Raw genomic sequence first — 17122 nt, 5'->3', positions numbered from 1 at the left:
TTCAAACATTTTATCTTTGGAAATCCAAGTAGAGGCCATGCGAAAGCAAAAGTCAGTCTAGATGACACCTGTTCACATCATGAAAGCCATCACAACCCAATAAAATGGGGAACCTACCACAGCTAACAAAAGCTGTGCTCATAAGCACCAAATGCATCTGGAAGCATTTCTAATGGTTCTGTAACCTCCAAAAAATCATGCTTTGATGGGATCTTGCCTACATTATCCCCACTGAGAACAAGTTTGGGTTTTCCATCACATTTGACTTTTGAGACAGTTGAATTATGGTTTTAGCTGTGGTTTTTCAATACTCTGTTAACCAGTGACATCCAGTTATTGAATGAGCTCTACTGATGAAAAGAGCTATATAAGAGCTGGATATTATTACTAATCAACATACTCTGTTGTTTTTGAAAAAGGACTTAAATAGGCAAGTAGAAAGCCTTTTGAGAGCTTGGTATTATTTTAAGAACTGCTGGAGAACAGAGCTCCACCAAATGATGGAATGATTTAGTTGGGGTTGGTCCCGTGCTTTGAGCAGGGGGTTAGACTAGATGACCTCCCAAGGTCTCTTCCAACCCTGATCTTCAAAATCAGGGGTCTCAAACATGCGGCCTGCGGGGTTATTTTCTGCGGCCCGCCAGCTCCCCGTGGGCTCCCCTGCCATTTACCTAGAGCAGCTCCAGCCGGGCGTGCACCAGGGACAGGGCAGGCTCCCTCCCTGCATGCCTGCCTGCCCTGCCCCCACGCCGCTCTGGGAAGCGGCCAGGACCTGGGGGCGGGGGAGCACAGGGGTCTGTGTGTTGCCCTGGCTGCTCCTCCAGGTACCTCCCCTAAAGCTGCCATTGGCTGCGGGCAGGGAGGGGGCAGAGCCTCATGGAAGGGGTGGAGTGGGGGAAGGGGTGGGGCTGGGGCAGCGGGGGGTGGTCAGTGGTGCGGCCCTCGGGCCAATGTACTAGTCCTCATGTGGCCCTGGTGGTCACTTGAGTTTGAGACCCCTGTTCTAAATAGAGAAATTCTCCTTTGGCTGGTGTGGATTGTTTTGGATTATACTCCATCTTTTGTAGTTTTTCCCAGATCACATCAAGGAGCCTTAGAGGTGTGCCAATCTGACAAAGCTAAACAGGTTTAGCCAGTTACCTCACAGTTCAGCCTAAAAACAGTTTTCTTCTATTTTACATTATCTTTCTTTTTAGAGTAGTAAATTGCAAAAAAAAAAAAAAAAAAAAAAAAAAAGCTAATTTTAACTTCTGACACCAACTCAAAGAAGCAGATACTCCAAGCTGACATTCCCTTAGCGAGCTCCCCCATTGTGCTCAAGTTCCAGGGTGTATGTTTTTTAAATTGCACATGCCGCAGCACCCAAAGACAAAAAGGGGGAGAAGACGACAAACTTGAATTCAACCTGGCCTCTAGAGAGTCTAGAGCACCTTGTTAGTTGTCTGTGGTTTAGAAATATTTTAATCTGATGGGTTTTATTTTGCTCAACTCACACTTAAGAAAAAGATTAGGATTAGCTCATAAAAGTCAAGAGAACGACACACCTTGTACTGGTCAGAATGAGACCCTATATCTATCATCAAGAGTCTTGACAAAAATTTAGATGGTCTAAACTTAACGTAAGATTTTAGGTGAAGTTACCCAGAATCAATTACTTCTTGGGCATCCTAGTACAGTACAGATCAGTCCACAAGCTATAAGACTGGATCCAAAATCTAGTCCTGAATCTAATAGGCTAACTACCTAGTAATCCAGAATCATTTTATAATTACTGCTTGTTTAGATGTGTTTGTAATGCACTTTGTGCCTTGGGATTTAAATATGTAATTGACAGATTAAGATGCTGAACATCATATTTCATAGTCCCTCATCAACATCCACTGTCCTCTGTAAGGCAGGCTGCTACTTACAACTTGATTACAATTTACAAACAGATTAACAGCACAAAACTGAGTTCTGAGAAATAGAGCCTTTCACCCACACTGGTAATGCAATTTTCCACAAATGGAGAAAGGAACAAACAAGCCCATGCCTCAATGGGGACATCATTTTCCATCCCTTTATTTCTCTTTTCTTCTGCCTTCTCTCTAAGGGCACAGAAATAATGCTCCTGGTCTCTCATAACACCAGGTCCATTTCACTTCCTCTGTTCTGTATTTTCTCTAGTCTAATTCACGGGCAGAGCAAAGAACTAGAGGATTGCAAAACGGCCAGGCAATACCAGAGCTCAGTGAGCAGTCTGCCACACTGCAAGCGCTTCAACCAAGGCAAGATGTTGTCATGCCAGAGAGCTGAAGAGTGGAATGTCCTGACATATACAGGACAGCGAAGAAGTATGCTTTCACCTCTTCCATTGCAGACTTGGCCTGGAGTTAACCTGGGCTGACCAGAATGAAACTGGTTAGTTTGATCCAACAGATGTTCTGATGCCTACCTAAAGTGAGTTGGTGACCCCGCTGTAGCTCTGAGGCCCTCACTGCATAGTTCCCACAAGTGTTTGCAACATAACGGGCACTAATAGCTCCTCTGTTGGTACTTTCCCAAGACACAAAGAACAGAATGAGATGGGGACACTAGAGCTGGTCTCATGAAAACATGACCAAGCACATTGGTAGGGAAGACTGCTGCAACTGCTTGTGGTGTTCTTATTCTGTGGGCAAACAAAGTTTATTTCTCCAATACTGTTGATTTATTATCTCCAAGACAGCATGAAATTCACTTTCAAATCTTCCCGCAAATTAGTCAGTGTTTGCAGAGTGCTGTACGTTGTAAGTAGAAAAGCAGGGGAAGTCAACCAACACATCTTAAAGGACACAGAACCCGATCGCAGTGAACTCTATTGTACAATATTTTATTGATGTCAAGATACTTCAGCACTCTCAGTCTAGCCTGTCATCAACAGCCTGCCCTACCTACTCAAGTGAAGTGTATAGCAGCTGCAACAGAGATATCCCCCCCAGAGCAACTGTATGGAAACAGTGGATCTCTGTCATCTACTCAACCGTCACTCTTAAGTACTGCATGCGCAAATTAATCAAACTAAATCCCCCCACCTTTTTTTTTTTTTTTATTTAAAAGACTGGTATTCCCACAGTTCAACCATTTGCTGATTTAATCCTTACAAAAGCTAGTCTGCTGGCTCTTTCTTTTAACACATTATAAAGAGAATTTCTAGACAGTTATTTGCCTCGTGGAAGTGAGGTGTGTATTTTTTTGTCCACCTAAGCATTCTCTCCCGCACATCTCACAAGAAGCTAAAAGGAGTTCTCTCACCTGGCCAGCTTTTTCAGCTCATTGTTAATATCATGGTTAAAGGGCTGTTCTTTTTGAGCTCTGACAAGGAAATCCCGAGCTTTTTCATACTCTGTCAGAGAGAGACAAGCCTGTCATTGAAAGAAGGTCAAGAATTAGAGAACAAACATCTACTCACAGTAGCTCTTCAGGATTCCTTTATGGGAATATATGTTTCAAGTTTTGGAAATAGGTAATTTCTAAACAACTCTCTGGATGCATGTGTAACGATGCTGGTTCTGGCAGTACCCAACTGAGAGTGCCAATTCAGGACAAACTGCTTAAAGCAGGGCAGTTACAGCCCAAGGCTCGGGTTTTTCCACCTCTAAGGCAAACCAAACCAGAGCAGACTTTGGTCTCACCCCGCTGGCTAACCACAAGTCACACAAACAATTCCCTTAGACACTCCAGTTTCCCAGTATCTCCACCAGTGCCACTCATTATGGGGACGAACGGTTATGAAAACCAATACCCCAGTAAAAGAAAAAAGGTTCTCTCGATCCCAAAGGATCAAGCCCCAGACCCAGGTCTATACACAAATCATAGAATCATAGAACATCAGGGTTGGAAGGGACCTCAGGAGGTCATCTAGTCCAACCCCCTGCTCAAAGCAGGACCAATCCCCAATTAAATCATCCCAGCCAGGGCTTTGTCAAGCCTGACCTTAAAAATATCTAAGGAAGGAGATTCCACCACCTTCCTAGGTAACGCATTCCAGTGTTTCACCACCCTCCCAGTGAAAAAGTTTTTCCTAATATCCAACCTAAACCTCCCCCACTGCAACTTGAGACCATTACTCCTTGTTCTGTCATCTGCTACCACTGAGAACAGTCTAGATCCATCCTCTTTGGAACCCCCTTTCAGGTAGTTGAAAGCAGCTATCAAATCCCCCCTCATTCTTCTCTTCCGCAGACTAAACAATCCCAGTTCCCTCAGCCTCTCCTCATAAGTCATGTGTTCCAGTCCCCCAATCATTTTTGTTGCCCTTCGCTGGACATTTTCCAATTTTTCCACATCCTTCTTGTAGCGTGGGGGCCCAAAACTGGACACAGTACTCCAGATGAGGTCTCACCAATGCCGAATAGAGGGGAACGATCACGTCCCTCTATCTGCTGGCAATGCCCCTACGTATACATCCCAAAATGCCATTGGCCTTCTTGGCAACAAGGGCACACTGTTGACTCATATCCAGCTTCTCGTCCACTGTAACCCCTAGGTCCTTTTCTGCAGAACTGCTGCCGAGCCATTCAGTCCCTAGTCTGTAGCGGTGCATGGGATTCTTCCATCCTAAGTGCAGGACTCTGCACTTGTCCTTGCTGAACCTCATCAGATTTCTTTTGGCCCAATCCTCTAATTTGTCTAGGGCCCTCTGGATCCTATCCCTACCCTCCAGTGTATCTACCTCTCCTCCCAGTTTAGCGTCATCTGCAAACTTGCTGAGGGTGCAATCCACACCATCCTCCAGATCATTTATGAAGATATTGAACAAAACAGACCCGAGGACCGACCCTTGGGGCACTCCACTTGATACCGGCTGCCAACTAGACATGGAGCCATTGATCACTACCCGTTGAGCCCGACAATCTAGCCAACTTTCTATCCACCGTATAGTCCATTCATCCAGCCCATACTTCTTTAACTTGCTGGCAAGAATACTGTGTGAGACCGTGTCAAAAGCGTTGCTAAAGTCAAGGAACAACACGTCTACCACTTTTCCCTCATCCACAGAGCCAGTTATCTCGTCATAGATGGCAATCAGATCTTACCCACAAATCACGCTGTTGCCAATCCTTTAGAATCTAAAAATCTAAAGGTTTATTCATAAAAGGAAAAAGATAGAGATGAGAGCTAGAATTGGTTCAATGGAATCAATGACATACAGTAATGGCCAAGTTCTTGGTTCAGGCTTGCAGCAGTGATAGAATAAACTGCAGGTTCAAATCAAGTCTCTGGAGAACATCCACAGCTGGGATGGGTCTTTCAGTCCTTTGTTCAAAGCTTCAGTGCAGCGAAGTCCCTCCAGAGGTAAGAAGCAGGATTGAAGACAAGATGGAGGAGCTGCAGCAGCTTTTTATATTCTCCTGCCATGTGGTCTCTGCTTTCTTTGTCCCAAAGACAAGCTGTCCATCACATGGCCTGGAAAAACCTCAGAGTTCTGTCCATAGGCCCGTCCCTGCATACCTTGCTATGGTGTGTCTGCCTTCTCTCAATGGGACAATTGTACAGCTGATGGTCCTTAATGAGCCATCAAGCAGGCTAGGCAGAGCTGACACCAACTTGTCTGGGGTGTCACTCAGAAGCACAGCATAAGTTTGAAATACAGACAGTATAGAGCCAATATTCATAACTTCAACTACAAAAATGATACACACATATAGACAGCATAACCATAACCAGCAAACCATAACCTTGTCTTAGACACCTCATTTGACCCCCTTTATACAAGATTTGGTGCCACTACAGGACCTTGGTTGCAACAATGATCTATATGGTCCCAGTTCAAGTCAATAACATCATAGCATGAAAAAAACAGAGCAATGCAATGTATCTGCAAAGGGCCAGGTTTTCAGATGTGAGCATTCAGTACAACTCCCACCAACTATTATGGTAGCTGTGGGCACACAGCACATCTGAAAGCCTGGCCCAGTATTTCTAACAGATTTTCTGAGCGGCTCATTTTATTCTATTGCAGGTCCTCCCCACAGACTAGAAAGGCTGGGGTTTAGCTTGATGCAACCTCTTAACCCAACAGAGGAATCTACTTTTGCTCACCTGGCCACACCTGAATAATGCTTTTGCATTTCTCTTGTCAATCTCCAGCGCCTTTTCTCCATATGTCAGAGCTCGGACAGGACGCTCCAGCTTCAAGTAAGTAAATGACAGATTCAGGAACACCAGCAGTTTGGCAGCATCAATCTGGCACTGCTCATCCCCATTGGAAGGCCTGCGACACAGGATCAAGGAGGCCTGGACAGATGGGGTTAAAAAAAAAAAACCCAGAAATAATGCACAGTGCATACGTTTGTGGAAAATTGAGGACTTTATCTGACCACTGATCTAGAGAGAGACATCAACTTAGCCACCTTTGAAACGTTTCAGATAAAAAGCAAAAAAACAGAATCGCATTAGCAGGATGCATCCTGAACATGACCAATCAGCTCAGTCATTCGCAGTGTGGCATAGCATACCTCTTCCCTCCTTGCTGATTGAGATTAGACCAGGGACCTCGTTTCTGTTTTTGATTTTAAAGTGCCTATCTCATTGTGAATGCTACAGAGGTTGTTCAGTGTTTGTTTGGAGTTGCTGTTTTTTCAAACATATATATATATATATATATATATATATATATATATATATACACACACACACACACACACACACACACACACACAGCAGAAAGGAAAAATCGCACAAATTTTAGAAATGTGGGTGGGAAGAGGAAACCATCCCCGGAAATTTCACGTAAATACATCCATTCACAGGCAAAAAGTGGCGGTAGAGAAGGTATCCTCAAACAGGAACAAAATTTCCATAAGACACAAACATTCATGTCCTAACTAAAGACTAGGAGTGTGGAGTGCATCTTGTAGCATTAAAAACAAAAAGATAAAGTTACCCCATCACTTGTTTCTGGGAGACATTTCCTTGCTGGGAGACTACGAGTAAAATTTTCAAAAGCACTTAAGTGATTTAGAGGGATTAGACTTTAATAAGTCTTGGTGTTCCAAGTGCCTAATGACAGGTTTCAGAGTAGCAGCCGCGTTAGTCTGTATGGGCAAAAAGAAAAGGAATACTTGTTAGTCTCTAAGGTGCCACAAGTACTCCTTTTCTTTTTCCGAGTGCCTAAGTCACTTCTGAAAATTTTATCTCAGAGCTCTCTCACTGCCCAAGGCCATGCTCTGTGGAGACTCTCCTCTTTCTGTTGAAAGCTGTGCTGGCAGATTCCAGCTAGGTGATTGTTGCAATTGAAGTAAATATGTTCAAAGCCTGCAAGCCATTTCTAGAACTTGAGATGTATTCCAAGTACACCAACCCATCTGTACATTTCCTTGCCTATACTAACCGGGACCAGCAAGGTGTAAATGTGGGGGAAGCGAGTTCACATACTAGTACCAACCTGTATTTCCTTTCATTGCAGCTCAACACATACCTTGGCTGAGCATACGAAGACAGCTGCTTAATACTGTTCTTAAATTATCAACGTCTACCAGAATTTAAAACGTTAGCTTAACTGTGTCTCCCAGGTGTATTATGCTAGAGGGTAATTGTTCTCTGAACTGTTTTCCACTTTGTGCTTTCAGCTAATGCTTAGTCGTGACTTACTATCTTCTACAGAGTGCATAACCCTGTTATCCTGGTTTTATTACCCGCTTGTATCTCTCTCTGGCATCCATGAAGCGCTTCTGGCGGAAGAGGTAATTGCCAAACTCCCTCTCTGTATTTGCCACTTTCAACACCTTCTGTAGGGGGAACGTATCCTGCTGCTCCTGTGTACAGAAGCCAAAATTCAGCTGTTTAGTAGACACAAAATAGGAATGCTGAGACAATAGTAAGTACCTATAGCACTTCCAAGTGGTCAGACAAGAGAGTAACATTCCGAAGTCTAACACATCCAGAGTTGGTATAAGAACAGCTTCAAAAAGGACACAGGAGACCTGTGGCGACAATAGGCCTGTAGGAGTGGAAGCCATCCAACCAAAGAGCGACGCTTGGAAAGGTCAGCTCAGGAGCAAAGAAAATGCCCTCCCCAACCTAACAAACACTGATAAGAATTTCCTACGTGGACCACAAGTTACATCCTTGAGCAGTTTCACAGGAGTGAGCTACATGCCAAGGTTCTTGTAGGACTCACTAGAAACAACAAAATGCCACCCTGACTAGCTTCTCCCCTGGATTACACTCTGAGTTGCAAATATGCAAACATGTTTATTTGCAAACATGCAAAGCAGTTTTAAGAACTACAGCTTCAGTTTGTTTTAATGCTACTCCCAAGAGTCTATTTTCTTTAATTTATACTTTGAAATGTTCTTGATGCAGGCTGGGAAGGAGAGAAGTTTCAATTGTGAGGGAAAACTGGAAGATTTTAGGGCCAATCCTTCAACTGGTTGTAAACAGATGTAGCCCCACTGACTTTCACTGGGCTGGAACAGCATTTTTTAAGTCACATTAAGCATCTCAGCATGCTTTATTTTCTTTGCAAGCTACAGGGCCTGGAACATGGAGCACTGCAAGGAGTGAGATATGGACAGTATGGTGCAAGCATAACCGTGCTGTCATTTTAGAAGTACATAAATAGAGGCATGAACATGGACATCAAGCCCCTTCACACAAACGTACTACAGATGCTATTAGCTGGAAGCTATTTTGAACAAGAGTATCTGACATCATCCTATTACGGCAGCAATAGGCATACATAACAGGGAAGACAGCAAAGAACAAAGTCTTAAAATTCAGTGTTTATGGCTCAAAGCTACTTGTATAACTAACTCACAGTAGTCAAAACAAAGAATTTGTCAGATTCAGCTGAGTCTAGAAAGTCCAGCAGCTCCATCTCAAACAAGACTGTGGCATTAGGTGGAATCAAAGGAGGACAGCCCAATGCCCCATAGGCATAACTTGGTGTGAAGAGAAATCTTGCCAACTCTCCCTTCTTCATGGTCAGTAGGCCAACCTCCATTCCCTGTAGCGTAATCTCTGGCAAAACAAGAAGTGGAACTTTTGATGCGGCCCTCAAAATCCTCAACTTGAAGGACTCATGTGTCTTAAAACCTGGTTTTCAAGCCTTCGCTTTTCCAATTTTCAGCATTTTTGACTACCAATTCTTAACCAGCAATGGTAATTTTATACACATCCAGCAGCACAGCATGCACCCTGGATCACAAAAATGATCCACCCGTATTCCAGTAGCCTGGCAGACACCAGTATTCAGTCTCATGTTGATAAATGCAAAGTAATGCTCATTGGAAAACAATCCAACTATACATATAAAATGATGGAGTCTAAATTAGCTGTTACCACTCAAGGAAGAGATCTTGGAGTCACTGTGGACAGTTCTCTCAAAACAGCCACTCAATGTGCAGCGGCAGTCAAAAGAAATCGAACAGAATGTTGGGAATCATTAGAAAAGGGATAGATAATAAGACAGAAAATATCATATTGCCTCTATATAAACCCACAGTACGCCCACATCTTGAATACTGTGTGCAAATGTGGTTGCCCCATCTCAAAAAACATATACTGAAATTGAAAAAGGTTCAGAAAAGGGCAACCAAAATGATTAGGGGTTTGGAATGGCTTCCATATGAGGAGCGATAAATAAGACCGGGACTTTTCAGCTTGGAAAAGAGACGACTAAGGGGGGATATGATAGAGGTCTATAAAATCATGACTAGTGTGGAGAAAGTAAATAAGGAAGTGTTATTTACTCCTCATAGCACAAGAACTAGAGGTCACTAAATGAAATTAATAGGCAGCAGGTTTAAAACAAACAAAAGGAAATATTTTTTCCCACACAACACACAGTCAACCTGTGGAATGCCTTGTCAGAGGATGTTGTGAAGGCCAGACTATAACAGGGTTCAAAAAAGAACTAGATAAATTCATGGAGGATAGGTCCATCAATGGCTATTAGCCAGGATGGGCAGGGATGGTGCCCCTAGCCTCTGTTTGCCAGAAGCTGGGAATGGGTGACAGGGGTTGGCTCACTTGATGATTACCTGTTCTGTTCTTTTCCTCTGGGGCACCTGGCATTGGCTGCTGTTGGAAGACAGGATATTGGGCTAAATGGACCTCTGGTCTAACCCAGTATGGCCGTTCTTATGTTCTCTGCCTCCAGCTTTGGAATGTAAAGAGTGTTTAAAATACAGCATAAGTTGCAAGGCTCATGTGTTAAGCAATCAAAGCAAGCATCCATTTTGAGCCACAAAATACAGCCAAATTCTACAACTCACAAGTAGCTTACATTGTCCCCTCTGGACTCATTTCCAGGAGGGAAAAAAAGCTCTCAATCATCCCTTCCCCCACACCTGGAAACAGGAGGCAAAGGCACAGCGGTAGCTTGTAATCCCACAAACAGTAATGCCAACATTACTTAGAACATATGACATTATGAAAGCACAAAACCTATACCAGGCTTTAAGGTATTAACACAACCAGAGGGCTATAGAAGGGGCAGGGTCCTTACAGCCTTGTACCTTCAGTACTAGTTCTTCAGTCTGGATTTACCTTCTCCAAGTTTCATCAGCCTAGGATTCCTCCTGTACCAGTTTGTGTCAAAGGGCTTATCCATGTATTCCAGGTACCCAGAATATTTCACTGCAAGAGTTCCAATACAAAGGGAGAAGGGCAGGAGATGTTAGAGAACTTACGTTACAAAATACTCAAGAAAACTGATCACTTCTTTGGTGATACACCCGCTAACCACTCACTCTCTCATTGTACTGGACAGTTCTTTTGTTCTGCTTTTCCACGGGCTGCCGAACAGCAGAGGGAGCACAGGCTACTCACTCCAGGATCTCTCTGCCATCAAATAAGTAGGACAGTGTTGATTTCACTCAGCGCTGCCTGCAACTTTTTACAATACAACACAACTCTGTCTACCAGTTTGTCATTTTCTATCTAGCACAAAACGTTGATTTAAAAAACGTGTGTGAATTTAGTACTGGGGAAAGATGGGCAGATGGGGAGTCCTAGAAACAAAATCCTTGATCTATCTGCAGAATGCACACAGCATGTACAGCGAGAGCACACAAGCTCACCAATGTGCTTGAATGCTGACACAAAGGAACCAACGCTCAAGGGTGGGCCCCTTACTCAGAGCACTGCTGCGACTGCCATCTCCTATTCGCATACATACAACGAAGACCATTAGCATAGGACTAAAGCCAATCTCATGTCTGGTCTCCCATGTTTAAGAGAGATGAACTCAAACTGATACTAGTGCAGAGAAGGGCTACTAGGATGACCAGAGAAATGGAAAACCTACCTTACAAGAGGAGACTCTAGGAGCTTGGCTTGTTTAGCCTATCCAAACTAAAGCTGAGGAAAGATATGATTGCTCTCTATAAATACAACAGAGAGATAAATACCAGGGACAGAGAGGAGTTAAGTTAAGCACCAATGCTGACACAAGAATAGGACTTGGTGCTGATGGGGGACTTCAACTACTCCGACATCTGTTGGGAAAAAATACAGCAGTGCACAGGTTACTGGAATGCACTGGAGTCAATTTTTTGTGTCAGAAGGTGGAGAAAGCTCTTGGGGAGAGGCTGTTCTAGATCTGATTTTGACAAATAGGGAGGAACTGGTTGAGAATATGAAAGTGGAAGGCAGCTCAAATGAAAGTGATCGTGAAATGAGAGAGTTCATTATTCTAAGGAACAGTAGGAGGGAAAACAGCAGAACAAAGATAATGGATTTCAAGAAGGCTGACTTTAGCCAACTCAGGAAGTTGGTAGGTAAGATCCCATGGGAAGCAAGTCTAAGGAGAAAAACAGTTGAAGAGAGTTGGCAGTTTTTTAAAAGAGATGTTACTAAGGATACAAGAGCAAACTATCGCACTGCACAGGAAAAATAGGAAGCATGGCAAGAGACCACCCTGGCTTAACCAGGAGATCTTCAGTAACCTGAAACTCAAAAGAGTCCCACACAAAGTAGAAACTAAGTCAAATTATGAAGGATGAATATAAACACACAAGCATGTAGAGATAAAATTAGAAAGGCCAAGGCACAAAATGAAATTAAACTAGCTAGAGACAAAGGGTAACAAGAAAACATTCTACAAATTCGTTAGAAGCAAAAGGAAAACCAGGGACAGGGTAAGTCCATTACTCAATGAGGGGCGAACACAGTAACAGAAAACATGGAAATGGAAGAAGCGCTAAATGACCTTTTTGTTTATTTTCACCAAAAAGGTTAGTAGCAATTGGACATCTAACATTGGTGAATGCCAGTAAACAGGATCTGAGGCTAAAATAGAGAAAGAACAAGTTAAAAGCTACTTAGACAAGTTAGAGGTCTTCAAGTCAGCAGGTCCTGATGAAATACATCCTAGTATACTCAAGGAGCTGACTCTGGAGATATCCGAGTCATTAGCAACTATCTTCAAAAAAATCATGGAAGACAGAAGAGATCCCAGGGGAGAGGAAGAAGGCACATATAGTGCCCATCTACAAAAAGGAGAATAAGGATAACACAGGGAATTACAGACCAGTCAGCTTAACTTCAGTACCAGAAAAGATAAAAGAGCAAATAATTAATTTGCAAACACCTAGAAGATAATAAGATGAGTAACAGTCAACATGGATTTGTCAAGAACAAATCATGTCAAACCAAGCTAACAGCTTTCTTTGACAGGGTAACAAGCATTGTGAATGGGGGGGCGGGGGGAGAAGAGTAATAAATGTGGTATCTTGACTCTAGTAAGCTTTGATGCGGTCTTGCATGACCTTCTCATAAACAAACTAGGGAAATACAACCTAGATGCAGCCATTGTAAGATGGTTGCATAACGAGTTGGAAAACCGTTCCCAGGGAGTAGTTATCAGTGGTTCACTGGAAAGGCATATCGAGTGGGGTCCTGCAGGGATTGCTCCTGTTCAATATCTTCATCTATGATTTAGATAATGGCATAGAAAGTACACTTATAAAGTCTGCGGATGACACCAAGTTCAGAAGGGTTGCAAGTGCTCTGGAGCAGTGGTTCTCAACCAGAGGTACGCGTACACCTGGGGATATGCAGAGGTCTTCCAGATCTAGATCATCTAGACCAGTGTTTCTCAACCTGGGGAGTGCAACCCCCTGGTGGGTCATGGGACAGGTTTAGCAGGGTTGCAAGTACAGGGACAGCATTAGGGGGTGGCAAGCAGGGCAACTGCCTGGGGCCACCCAGAGCTAAGTTACATGCTTCAGCCCCAAGTGGTGGGGCTCGGGCTTCAGGCCTGGGCAGCAGGGCTTGGGCTTCAGTAATCTGGAAAGGTTGACAACCACTGCTTTGGAGGATAGGATTAAAATTCAAAATGATCTTGACAAACTGGAGAAAGTCTGAAGTAAACAGGTTGAAATTCAATAAGGACAAACGTGAAGTACTCCACTTGGGAAGGAACAATCAATTGCACACATAAAAATGGGAAATGTCTGCCTGGGAAGGAGTACTGTGGAAAGGGATCTGGGAGTTATGGTGGATCACAAGCTAAATATGAGTTAACAGTGTAACGCTGCTGCAAAAAAAGGTGAACATTCTGGGATGTATTAGCAGGAGTGTTGTAAGCAAGAAGTAATTTTTGATTCTATTACACACTGGTAAAGCCTCAGCTGGAGTATTGTGTCCAGTTCAGGGCACCACATTTCAAGAAATATGCGGACAAACTGGTGACAGTCCAGAGAAAGGCAACAAAAAAATGATTAAAGGTCTAGAAAACCTGACCTATGAAGAAAGATTGAATTGGGTTTGTTTAGTCTGGAGAAGAGAAGACTGACGGGGGACATAACAGTTTAAGTACATAAAAGTTGTTACAAGGAGAAGGCTGAAAAATTGTTCTTGTTAAACTCCGAGGATAGGACAAGAAGCAAAGAGCTTAAACTGCAGCTTCTTGGGTGGTTTAGGTTGGACATTAGGAAAAACTTCCCAACTGCCAGGATATTTAAGCAATGGTACAAATTGGCCTAAGGCAGTTGTGGAATCTCCGTCATTGGAGATTTTTAAGAACAGGTTAGACAAACACCTGTCAGGGATGGTCTAGTTATTACTTAGTCCTGTCTTGAGTGCAGGGGATTGGACTAGATGACCTACTAAGGTCCTTTCCAGTACTACCCTTCTATGATTCTATAAACTGGCCATCAACAAGTTCAGGTTTGAAATTAGATGAAAGTTTCTAACCATCAGAGGAGTGAAGTTCTGGAACAGCCTTCCAAGCGGAGCAGTGGGAGCAAAAAAACCTAACTGGCTTCAAGACTGCAACTTTCTCAAGAAAGCACCCCCCCGAGCGCTGCAAGTTTCAGCGCTGTGAAGTGGCAGCGTAGACAGTGCACCAGCACTGGTAGCTACTCCACTCGTGGAGGTGGGGTTTTTATAGCATTGGCTGGTGGGTCTCACTTACATGCTCAGGGTCTAACTGATTGCCATACTTGGGGTTGGGAAGGAATTTTCCCCCAAGTCAGCTTGGCAGAGACCCCGGGGAGTTTTCGCCTTCCTCTGAAGCCTGGGGCACAGCTCAGTTGCAGGTTTAAACTAGTGTAAACGGTGGGTTCTCTGTAACCTGAAGTCTTTAATCATGATTTGAGGACTTCCATAAACTCCGGCTGAGTTACTGGTCTATTACAGGAGTGGGTGGGTGAGGTTCTGTGGCCTGCAACGTGCAGGAGATCAGACTTGATGATAAAGATGGTCCCCTCTGGTTTTCAATCTATGAGTCATGTCACAAAAGGCAAACCCCCATCAAACTGAAACAGCTTTCAGCCAATACTGACCGAGGCTCAATCTAGTGGTGAAATGCTTCCTGCATTTCTTAAAAATCGACATGCCTCTTCATTTAATCTATTGTACACTGCACTTTGATGCCAGCACTTGGAACAGAATCTGTTAACTTGTAACTCCCTCTGATTGTCAGCTTCCGGGACAGCAAACAAAAAAACTATAAAGATATGTTAGTGTCTTTATGACACCAAGAAAGAAAAGCTCTACAAGCCATTGCAATACTGGAAGATACTCTCCAGCCAATCGACATTTCAGCTTTCAGTCAAATTTGAGTCTAAACTCTTCAACAATGTACTTTATAAAGAGTAGTCACCTCAGGTTCACAAGAGTAGTACTTCTGGACAGCCAAAAATACTCACCGAAGGCACAGATCCTGCAATAAGAGCGAGACCAACATGTGCAGATCTCATTGCAGGGCTGGGATCAGCTGACTGAACATGAACCTAATTGAAACCTACAGCTTTCAGGAAAGAGGTGCGATTCCTTTTACAGATTTCCTTGAGCAATACAACCCATATTTTACCGAGACTGATTTTTTGAAGCAAGCAGTTTAAGAACAGCCTAAACCAGCAGTCCTGAACAAGACATTCTTAAATAAAAATCAAGCACATAGGGCACGGCATATTGCTCTCTATAGCAAATTATGGTTACAGCTCTTTTTTGCAACATCTTTGGCGTCTCCTGGGAGGGGAGTCTGTGATAAAATTGAATTCAGATTTGTATATTGTAAGTGTTCAGAGACATGAAGGGGCCTAGAGAATCCTAGAACAAACTGGATGCATCAACAACTACCTCCATTTATTCACATGTGCTGCAGAGAAGCACAGTCACCTAGGGCTAGGGCAAGGTTTCTCAACCAGTGGGCTGCAACCCAAAATTGCATCCGATGAAGTGAGCTGTAGCTCATGAAGGGTTACGCTCAAATAAATTTGTTAGTCTCTAAGGTGCCACAAGTACTCCTTTTCTTTTAACTCAAAATTGGGTTACCAGAACGTTTCAGAGAGTCGTGCGGCAACTGTTGTGGCTGCTCAGCTCTCCGCTCTGGGCATTGTGAACTCCGGGGTTGCAGTGCCACTCTGGTTTGACCCAGATGCCCCTCCATCATAAGAGACTGGCTGGGACAAGTTTGAGTGGCACTACAACCCCATGTACCAGGTCGCACCCCCACTCACACAAACGTGGCCCAGCCAGCCAGGGCCAAGCCTGGATGCTGTAATGTCCAAAGCAGGGAGCTGAACCCAGCCAGCCCTGCGGGACCAGAGCTGCAAGAGCCATCACTGCAAGATGAATGCAGGGTGGGCTCTGGAACCCCACCCCCAGGGCTTCCCCCTTCCCCTGGGGGCAGGATCCAACACCCCCCACACCACCCATTTACTGGATTGCAACAGGCCATCAACAATTACAAATGGGTCCTGAACCCAAAACGGCAGAGAACCAGTGGTCTAGAACAGTAGTTTTCAACCTTTTTTCATTTGTGGACCCCTAAAAAATTTCAAATGGAGGTGCAGACCCCTTTGGAAATCTTAGGCATAGCCTGCAGACACCACAGGTTGAAAACCACTGGTCTAGAATACCAGCCACTAAGCAAAAGTCAAAATTATAAAGTGGATGTGGACACTTAGTATAAAAACAAAAACAAAACACATACATGCTCTTTGGCAGATAATCCCAGTAACAGGCCTCCAACAAAGAAACTGGTTTTACCTAATACAGAAGCATCCTCAGGCACCATTTCTCCAGCACCAGCACGGATAACCTCCTTTAACACCCCTCTATCACCAGTAATATCCTGCATGCGTTGGCCCAACCGTTGGTAAGGAGACTATGAATGGTGGGAAAAGAATGAGGCCACTTAGCCATCGGAACGTAACAGTGCACTTCTACATTATTAAATGAAGACGTTGCAGCTGTAATTAGAGGGTTTCCACTCTGAAGGACCCTAAGCCCTGTGCTGAAATACTGCAGGACAGGAACAATCCTGCCTCCAAGCTGTATTGTGACAGAAGCATCTCATGCTCCAGACAGCGTGCAGAGCTTACGCAGCTGTGATGTTCTTGGATTTCTTGCACTGCAACAAACTTTATTCACTGCCTAAAATTTAAGGCAAAAACCAGATATTCACTTTCTAACGTGCAGGGTGCAGAATGCAGATTCGATAATTAAACAGAGGGATAACTGTAACCTCTCCCATTGCTGCCAGGACCTCTCGGGTCTGAGCACCGCCCTGGGAGCTCCCGAGCACAAGAGCCGCCCTAGAGACAAGCCAGCCCCACCTAGTCTCCTGCCTGGGCACCCAGGGGATCTGCGCTTATGGAAACGGGCTTTTCCCCTCCAGACTTCGGGGTGGGCCCCGCGAGGG

At 44.0% G+C, this 17122-nt stretch overlaps 1 protein-coding gene across 3 annotated transcripts in view; it reads right to left on the bottom strand.

Annotated features, from left to right (window-relative positions):
* The window catches only part of FKBP6 (FKBP prolyl isomerase family member 6 (inactive)), a 48317-nt gene that overhangs the window by 30757 nt on the left and 438 nt on the right, over positions 1-17122 (bottom strand). For 2 of the 3 annotated variants that reach the window (XM_037880810.2, XM_043531274.1), the window contains exons 2-7: positions 16468-16585; positions 10516-10605; positions 8783-8985; positions 7659-7778; positions 6064-6258; positions 3274-3383 (exon numbers count right to left, since the gene is read on the bottom strand). In XM_037880810.2, coding sequence (XP_037736738.1) covers positions 3274-3383; positions 6064-6258; positions 7659-7778; positions 8783-8985; positions 10516-10605; positions 16468-16558 — 809 coding nt within the window. In that variant the 5' untranslated portion in view covers positions 16559-16585. Of the gene's footprint in view, positions 1-3273; positions 3384-6063; positions 6259-7658; positions 7779-8782; positions 8986-10515; positions 10606-10718; positions 10809-16467; positions 16586-17122 lie in introns of those variants that run through there. The other variant, XM_043531275.1, reaches the window with a different exon arrangement.

Source organism: Chelonia mydas, chromosome 17 (assembly GCF_015237465.2).
Source record: "Chelonia mydas isolate rCheMyd1 chromosome 17, rCheMyd1.pri.v2, whole genome shotgun sequence".
In the NCBI taxonomy this organism is placed as follows: domain Eukaryota; kingdom Metazoa; phylum Chordata; order Testudines; family Cheloniidae; genus Chelonia; species Chelonia mydas.
Note: the sequence above shows the minus strand (reverse complement) of the source record. Positions and strands in the feature narration are given on the sequence as shown.